Source organism: Eurypyga helias, unplaced genomic scaffold (genome assembly GCF_000690775.1).
Source record: "Eurypyga helias isolate BGI_N326 unplaced genomic scaffold, ASM69077v1 Scaffold48362, whole genome shotgun sequence".
Lineage (NCBI taxonomy): Eukaryota > Metazoa > Chordata > Aves > Eurypygiformes > Eurypygidae > Eurypyga > Eurypyga helias.
The window spans coordinates 1-9,491 of record NW_010234973.1 but is presented as its reverse complement, the minus strand read 5'-3'; the positions used below and the strand labels follow the sequence as shown (position 1 = coordinate 9,491).

Here is a 9,491-nt window from a genome sequence, read left to right as displayed (position 1 = left end):
GGCAGCCTCCGCCCGGAAGTGGGGCTGGACCCCTCCTTGCGGGCCAGGGCTGAAGCTCCTCACCTTCGCAAACTGACGTGCTGACCCAGTTGGGGAGTAACTCATGCTGGAGTTCAGCATCCTGTCGCTGGGCGTCTAGCAGTCTAGCTCATTTGTCCTCGGGCACAAGTTTATGTCTCGAAGTTATTTCTTCTTTAATTTTTCTTCTGTGGAGTTATGGTAGTTCTTTCTCCTGGCCTTTGCAGTGAAATCTCGAGGCTTGTGTTAAGATAGGTGGTGTTCATGAATTCTTTTGTATTTTTGCCTAGTGGAAAGTAAACGTGCATGGTGCTTTGTCACATGATTTTATTAGATGAGTATTTAATCCTCGAGCTGGTAAGTTTGTTGACTCTTTTGAAGTGGAAGAACTTTATAGATGCTAATGTGAAAGTCATCTGTATAAAGGATATTTACAGGTTTGCTTCTTTACCCAGTCCTTTCATACAGGCAGTATGTTCTCTCAAGTGTTGGTATAGCACTGCAAGTGCCATAACATTTATGAAGTGGGACTTCTTTGATGTTGACTTCAAATGGTATCTCATGTGAATAACTGAGCCATCTCCAGTTAATATTGAGAGGCAGAGAGAGAAATTAACAACATCAACAAAGAGAAGGGTGTAAGTAGTAGTGAGAAGCTGCCTTCACTGAGCTACTGGTCAGTTTTATAAAGGAACTCGCTTTTGTTATGTAGAACTGGTTGCCCAAGTTACAGCTGTGCAATCAGACATTTTTTTCATGTGTAAAGTTAGTCGAAGTGGCAATAACTTACTATTTCTCTTTTACAATAATTACAGACTTACTGTGTGCAGTTGTTTAAGTAGAGTTTCTTACTTTCAAAATACTGTGTTCATTGCTAACATACCTTCCTCTTTTTGTGCCATGATTATATCAGTGAGGAAACTCCATCTTTGCTTTTCTTGCAATTATATTAGTCATGAGTGTGGTTTTTTTCCTTTTGTGTCAACTATGCAGCTTTTTGACTTATGCCGAATATGTAAGTAAATCAGAGTGTGTGTGTATGTTTACTTCTATAAAATATTTACATTGCAATGAAGTAATTGCCACTGAACTTACAAATGTCTTAAGTGGCACAAGTATCACTTGCAGTCTTGGGTCAGCAGAACTGTTTTTTGTCCTCAGACTGGACGCTCACTGTAGGTGGGCCAGGTCTGCTGGGCGCTGTACAGATGCAGTGCAGACACAGTGGCCTTGGGAGCTAACGGTGCGTGGCTCTTCTGTGTGTCACACTGCTGCCTGTGCTCCAGAATCATAACTGAGTCCTGATATGGAAACGTGTATTTATGAGTTGACCTTCCTTTTGGTATCTCATACTGTATAGTCTTCCGGGACTAAAAATACACCAAGAAGCTATTACGCTCTAATAAGTGCAGCTGATAGCTTACCATGCCTTACCATGGTGAAGTTGGTCATAGAGCATTTGTTACACACATAGTGTGGTGATTTTATTTCTTGAGATACAGAACATGTGCAGCCCCTCTGGTTTCAGCTGTGGAAACTGAGTCCAGCGTTATCATGCTTGTTAATCACCAGTTCTTTTTATAGTGTTTCTGCCTGAGTTTACTGAATCTGTGCAGGCAGTTGGATGAAATTGGCAGGTTATTTTTAATTTAGAGTACTTGGAGTTTCTGAAGCGTTAAACTTCAAATAGCATAATCTTTTTAGTAAGCTGATGCCATAATTTCTGTGGATAAAGCTTTGAACCCGAAAGCTTGACCAAGGTCCAGTTGTACATTATGAATTGTCATCTCACTCCTCTAGGTAAGTTTTACAGCAGGTCCCTGTTTAGGAGTTCAGCTAATAAAGTGGTGGCTTTAATATTGCTTAGCAGATAACTTCATGTGCAGTTTGTTTTGCAGTGTGATCTGCTATAGTGAAGTACTACTGAGTATCTATTTGTTTAAATACACAAGCTGACTCTCAGACATGCTGATGCTTTGAGGCTTTGTGAGTGAAATAGTTAGAAATTTTCATTCCTCCTGCAGTTTCTATTGCCAAAATACTGTCAAATGATATGTAGATTGAGTTGCTTGCCTGTGAGGAAGGCTGTGAGTGTGACATGCAGATGGAGAAATCATAGAATCATAGAATGGTTAGGGTTGGAAGGGACCTTAAAGATCATCTAGTTCCAACCCCCCTGCCGTGCGCAGGGACACCTTGCACTAGACCAGGTGGCTCAAAGCCACCTCCAGCCTGGCCTTGAAGACAGCCAGGGATGGGGCATCCACAACTTCTCTGGGCAATCTGTTCCAGTGCCTCACCACCCTCTCTGTGAAGAATTTCTTCCTGACATCTAATCAATGAACCAAATAATGTCGTGACGTAAAACACAGAGGACGCTGACAGCTAGAAGTGGACTTGAGGTTTCCTGACTACACTACCCTAATAGTACAAGTTTCATACCAGGTGTTTCATGCATCATAGATCACATTTATTAGGTCATACTGTTCCAAGAAGTTGTGATCGGCATCTGAGGCTGTCTGTTTAAAAATGAGTAGGTCATCCACAAATAAGAACTCTTATTCAGTATGCCTACAAATATTATCATGGTTTTGTTTTGGTGGTTTTTGGCTTTTTGTGGTGATGGTTGACTTTTTTTCTGCTTGGTTGAGCAGGACTGGCTTCTGCAAGACTTGCTTAACACCTAGGAAGATGTACATAAAATCTTGTATATTCTCAGTCCCCATTTTCTGTTCCACCTTCACCCTTCCCACACTTTGGCCTGTCCTCTTGTGTTCATGACAAGGCAGTGGATAACTTGCAAGGCGTCCTTCCATAATTCAGCTGATACTCCTGCAAGTGTTGTGGGTTTTGGTGTTCAGCCAGTCCCTCCTGTAGCTGTAATTGCTGAATACAGTTGACCCTGTCTGATTTAAGTGTAAGGTTATATGATAGTTACCAGGAAAGTTTTAATGCTATAGTTGTGTGATGTCTGATACACTTTCTATTTCAAATGCTTTTTTCCTCAACTGCAATTCAGATTCCATGCTAGTTTCTATTGTTGGAATGGCACTGTACACGGGCTATGTGTTCATGCCTCAGCACATCATGGCAATATTGCACTACTTTGAAATTGTGCAGTGATGAAGAACATGTTTTCAAGAAGTAATCAGGCTCTGGAATCTGGTCTACAAAGAAGAATGAAGCTCTTAGTTTTAACAAGACTTCTATCAATATCAGAAAGGCAGAATTATGACTCTGAAGACTAGGAAACAAGATACATAGAGCAGGGATGTCAGATGTCCCCTATGTTGTGTTCTTTCCTTTTCATTTTAGAAGATATGCCATTATATAGTAGTTTTGTCTACTTTAACATTGTGATTGTACTTTAATACCAGTATTTTCTTAACTTTGTGACAGTTTCAATATTGCACTGTGAAAGCTTTTCTTAATTGTAATTTTGAGTAAATCTTAATTGCCTTCTATTTTTAATTGGAAAGTCATCTTATTAAATGGGGCTTAAAGCTTTTGCTATTGTATGGTATGTATTTGCCTGGGTATTTCTATTAATGCATTTTGTAAGAAAATAACGTCTAGATTCATATTAGAGACCTGGATATATTCGTCTAATGCTATTTACAGAAGTTAGTTTGTATGACTGAACTCAGGTGTACTGTTTGCTGTCCAGACTTTGTTCAACAGTGTATTTGTGCGTATCACCTAAATTTGGAATTGGTGATTATTTGAAGTTTCTGTATCCGCCTATCAGAGGAGGGCCGGGGAGATGAGGCATTGAGATGGAGCAAAGACTGCATTTGTTATGTTTGGAGTAGTGTTGTGGTTCTGGGCTTTACCCAGTTGGGGGTTGGGGGGGCAAAGGACTTCTCTGTACTGACATAGTCTCACATAAGGCTTTGGGGTAGCACTTTAAATCAACCCTGTTTTTTCTAGCTACCAATTCAATTGTACTTGTACAGGATGCTTTATTATGTTCCAATGGTAATGGTTTCTCCTAATTCTCACTCAACAGTGTAACTGTGTCTAGGTCTTAAAGGGTTTTTCTATTGCTGCTAGTGTTCCAAACATCATCTCGCTACAAACACTGAAATGTAGGGGTTTAAACGGACTTGAGTTACAACTACAGCAATAAGTAGCTGAATACTTTGCTGAAGTCCTGTCTTTTTTTTTTTTAAATAGGTAATTTTTTTAGTTTTATATTCTGAAAAGTGAGATGGTGACAACTTTCCCAAGTGGGGGATTTTTTTTTGTTATTATTTGAAAAATAAAAATTTAAAAGCAGAGCTTTGATGTAAAACTTTCTTTCAGAAGTTAACAGGTTTCTGAATGCTGCTTGCTTTTCTCAAAACTTTCCAAAATGCAAAAAATTATACTTGATGAAAGAATTGTGATTTTTAATAGCTTAGTAGTAATAGGTACCGTTTAATGCAACTTATGTTGAAATCGGGAACTATAAATAAACCTAAAAGACAACAATTCAGTTGCACAACTTCGATGATTTTCTTAATTGCACACTCATGAGAAAAGAGTTTTTCTCCGCCCTGTATTTAAGAACTTCATGTGTATTTGGTTAAAAACTCTTGTTTATAGCTCCAAGATAACACTGGAGAGCCTTCAGCTTCTTAGGTGAACCCTAGCTTTACTGAAGTTGGTAGCAGTCTCCTAAATTAGTGCCTTCGCTTATTAATAGCTGGCTGCCTAAACATAGGTAGGGTTTTGGGTGCTTTTGTGTTTTGTTTTTTCTTTAGTGTATCCAGAGTTGTGAGTATTTTAAGTATATATGGTGACAATAATAACATACTCTTTTTAATGTAATGTAGCATAAATTTCTGCTGTCCATGGCTTCAGTTGGTAGTGACCTTTTTTTGCAAACTGCTACTGTGATTGATACACATCTGCTGAGGAAGGGGTTTAGTTGTATGGAGTGGGGATAAAAGCCCTTCTGTATAGAGGCATTAGGAATGTTAAGCATGACTTTTTATTGTGAAAGTTTTTATAAAAGGACTTTAATATGCTGACTTTTACTAGCTGTCTGATTTTTGTTGAGGAAAAAAAGAGTAACTTTAGTTAGGTTGGAGTGGGCTTGATCAATACTACACTTAAATTCAATTTGCTAATTTGAGTACAGTGTTTTTCAGCATTTTTTTAAATTATAAATCAAGAATCTCATAGTCTTAGACTGTTCTTTTAGATTCTGGATACTTTGTTAAGGATGGAATAATTAATGAAGTTCTGTATTTTACTAGAGTTTAAATTTCTAGAAGAAAGCTTCTGCAACATATCCTTTTCATGAAGTTCATCTAGTGAAGAGATGGTTCAAGGGGTGATAATTATGAAGCAGGGTAAGTTTTCTTTTTTTAAAGTAAGGATATTGGTAGGGATTTAATGAATCATTGAATTTGAGTAGTAAATGAATCTTAAAGCTACCAAGTTGTTTTCCTACTGGAGCCTGCTTTATTGTCGTGTTTGTCAGGGGATCATATCCTCCTTGTAATAGAACCATAAGCTTTTTCTGTGCGAGCTGGAGGTTGAAAGCAGTTCAAATACCATTTGGAGTTAGCTGGTCAGTTATGCGTCTGTTCAAGCAGGGTGATAGTAATTGGGCCATCACTAATTTAGATAAAGTTGGAAAAAATAATAAAAAAATAAAAAAAAGACGACCCCTGCAAGTGGCTTTATGTTAGTCTTTTAATAGTAATAGGTCTTGGGGTTTAGACTGAGTCATCAGAAATAACGGAAAAGTTTAAAAAATGCATTAGCTGTGTTATAGCACAACTGATCATGCAGCTCCATTAGCCAGCCCCTGCCCGAGGCTGGCGTAGGTGTGGCTGGAACATTGTGCCTACCAGGGTGCGATGACTTGCAGCCTGTGGCCATAGTGGATTCCAGAGCTGGCTCTGCAGAGGCACCTTGGCTGACAGGAGGGCTGGGTACTGTAGAAATAATAATTTAATAAGTTTGTAGCAGGAGCTGCCATAACCAAAAGAGGAAACTGAAGCATAGTATTGCAGAAAGTCAGAAATGGGTCCAGGACATGTGTGTATGTATGTCCTGGATCACTTATTTATGTGCATATAGCTACCATTTATTTATTTTATATATGTATAAAACCTGTTTATTTCTTGTCAGAAATTATTACGTGGCAGTTAGTTTGGAGAATTAGTTTGGAGACAGGGGCTGTGGGTGGTTTTTTGGGGGTTTTTCTGTTTGGGGTTTGGTTTGTGGTAGTGTTTTGGTTTTGTTTTTTTTTTTCCTGGCTTCTTTACCCTGTGAAGAGAACACTAGAGAATCCTAAATTAAGACTTTCTTGGCAAAATTATCAAGAAAACCATTTGTTTGTGGATTTATGCAAATACTCAATAATAAAAAGAAATAGGCATGGAAGGAGCATAGCTCTGTAAAGATGAATCCTGTGTGATAGATGTGTGTTGCATTACTGCCAGTTGGTGCAACTGGTGTGATGTCAAGCATTTCCCTGTTTCATTCCAGAACAGTAATGCAGTGGGCATTACAAATGCTGAAAAAACAATACCTGGTGTTGGCTCACAACAAATAAAGGTTATACTGAGATGAAGAGAGACAACTTAAAAAACGTCTTGTTCAGCCTGGAAAAGAGAAGGCTCCAGGGAGACCTTATAGCAGCCTTCCAGAACCTGAAGAGGCCAACAAGGAAGCTGGGGGGGGACTTTTTAGAAGGGCCTGTAGTGACAGGACAAGGGGTAATGGGTTTAAATTGAAAGTGAGTAGATTTAGATCTGGCATTATAGTCCAAACCTGCATAAAACTTCTTTTCTTTGTAATGGAGAGAGATTAAATTCTAGATCAGAAATATCCCAGCATAGAATTTCAGCAGAAACTCCTCTGCTTTTCTTGATCTTCATGTTCATCACAAGATCCTCAGTCCATCTTAAGTGTCATAGCATGACTGAAGACTAAGAAATCATGACCATCTACATGCTCTTTGAGAGTTTGGCTGAATGAGAACTGAATAGGCCCTGATATAAACCTGATTCAAACACTGATCTGATTTCTAAAGTATCATTAAAGTGTTTTTTCCACAGTAATTTTGCAATTGCAACAGGTGTCTATCTCAAATGTTACAAGTGCTTAGTTAGATAAAATGGTAAATTATGTTACACAATACCTAAACGTTTAATGCAGTGTACAAAAGCTGGGAGGTGGCACTGGCTGAAAGTCAGACCGTGCTGAGGTTGTATTGCTGGTGTACCTCTTCAGTGCTTTGTGGATTCTGTGAGCCATCCAGCATGTATGCTTACAGAATTTGTCTTCGGACTTCTCATATTAAAAAAACCCAAACAAACAAACACCAAATCCACCAACCTCAAAACCAAACTATGTCACTGGGTAGCTCTTAATTTTGTAGGTAGTACTGCTTATTTTAATAGTGATAAGATGGTAATAAGATGATGATATACATGTACAATTAATAATATGCATCTGGTTATGGATCAGGTATTTAAACTTTATAATATGAATGTACAGAAGCATGCTTTATTTTGGAAAGAGCCCTGTCAAGTATCGGAGGCTCTTGGTTTGCACTTGAGACAGTTCCCTGTGTTTTGCGGTTGCTAAAATTTGTGGGGCCAGAAGGGCAGAACTCCTTGGCATTTTGGAGTCTGTTAAAGAGATTGCACTTTCCTGTGTGGAGAAGACCAGCTGTTAATGGCATTCTTCATTCTAGAGGAATTTTTAAAGGAGTTAGTTATTCTACTCTAAAATTGGTTCATTATGTAAAGTCAAAGGGAAGGTGCATATAGTGGAATTGATACCAAAGAAGAGAAACTGGAAACGTAAATTATGCTTGTTTTTGGAAAACTGACAGGATGATCTGAGGGATGAAAAGCCTCTGGTTTCTGTGAAATTTTGAACCTTTATGAAATTAGTTTTTCCAATATTTTGAAAATTTATTTATTTAAACTTTTGGAATGATGTTGTTTGGGATTAGAGATTGGATAATAATCCTAAAGGCTTTACTGTTATATCTTGTTATGTAAATGAATGCTTTGATGAAATAAACTGATGGAACGGCAGCTTCAACAGCTGTCTTAAGCTAGGCAGATAATCATGGAGTAGCAGTTGCTAAATTGGATGTAGGATATGTCACTTGCATCTACAAATCAAACATTAGAACCATTGGAAGGATGGTGTGTCTGTTCAGGGAACAGCCATCTTTCCTGTTAGCAGGATCATGGTGGCGATCTGTCACAGCCTGTTGCTGCCTGAAATGCGCTTTTATAGTTTAACAAAATACTTTTTTGTTGTTGTTGTTGTTGCTCTTTCTTAATCTTGAAGGGTGTGTGCTGTGTACAATATAAATCTTGTCACAGCAATAAATTTCATTAGGCTGGATTATAGTGAGGATGTTTTAATGGTGAAAAGTTGACTGATTTGTAGGTGGCCCTTCTAGTCTTTATTGCTTGAGTTTTGGAAATGGAACATATAATTAATGAACAGCTTCTTTCCACCAAAAAAACCCCAAACAAACAAACAAACAAAAACAAACAAACAAAAACCACCAAAAAAACATAGTATTTCTTTTATTTCATAGAATCATAGAATGGTTTGGGTTGGAAGGGACCTTAAAGATCATCTAGTTCCAATCCCTCTGCCATGGGCAGGGACACCTTCCACTAGACCAGATCTTGAACCCTTGCAGGGATGGGGCATCCACAACTTCTCTGGGCAACCTGTTCCAGTGTTTCACCTCCCTCTCCATGAAGAACTTTCTTATCTAATCTATATCTACCTGTGGGAAACCTCTGCTGGTCCGAGGGATTGGAATGTAAGCTTAACACTGACCTTGAGCAGATACCTGTGTACCCTTAAGGAGTCCGGAAAGTCCTGAGAAGATCTGAGTAAACAACATCAAGGAACTGCCTCTGCAAGTAGAAGAAGTATCGAAGATGTAACAAAGAAGAGGTCATCCAATCATGAACTGTTGGTCTTTTGAGTGAACCAATCGTGTATGGACACACATTCTTAAGAAAGATATAAAATGGACTTGTGTAAACAATAAAGGGTCCTTTTTGGCCTTTGGCTTTGGTGCACGATTCCGTGCGTGTCGTGTCCGTCTCAACAGCAACACCTGTGACCCCGACATGATCACAGCAACGGGACTAGAAGGGCGGCGGGTAGAGCCGCGGAGACGGAGCCCAGCATAGCAGAGAGCAGCGGGTAGAGCTGCCGGAGCCGGCTTTGGAAGAGACACCTGGATAAGGTGAGCTGCTGGGAACATGGGTACTTCTTTAAGTAAGGAAGAGACTATGATCATTACTATGTGGAAAATGATTTTGCAAAACAGAGGAGTTAAGTTGCAGGAATTGTTATTGCGAAGAATGCTACTATGGAGTAAAGAATAAGGATATGAGGCAACTACCGTAACTTCTTTCAGTGTTTCTATTTGGAAAGTTAGGCGACTGTGCCACACGGAGGGGCAAAGACGCTGCAGCACTTTT

General features: G+C 39.0%; 1 protein-coding gene across 1 annotated transcript; it reads left to right on the top strand.

Moving 5' to 3' along the window:
* The first annotated feature begins 1,005 nt into the window (after window positions 1-1,005).
* SPTSSA (serine palmitoyltransferase, small subunit A) lies at window positions 1,006-3,141 on the top strand. Its single transcript, XM_010146594.1, has 2 exons — window positions 1,006-1,033; window positions 3,038-3,141. The coding sequence occupies exons 1-2, from the start codon at window positions 1,006-1,008 to the stop codon at window positions 3,139-3,141; spliced, it is 132 nt and encodes a 43-aa protein (XP_010144896.1).
* Window positions 3,142-9,491: the final 6,350 nt, after the last annotated feature.

Excerpts from the sequence above, each read along its gene's own strand:
- SPTSSA (XM_010146594.1), top strand. The coding sequence starts at position 1,006 with ATGCAGCTTTTTGACTTATGCCGAATAT. Across the intron at positions 1,034-3,037 it reads TTTTGACTTATGCCGAATAT|ATTCCATGCTAGTTTCTATT; the intron begins GTAAGTAAATCA and ends ACTGCAATTCAG.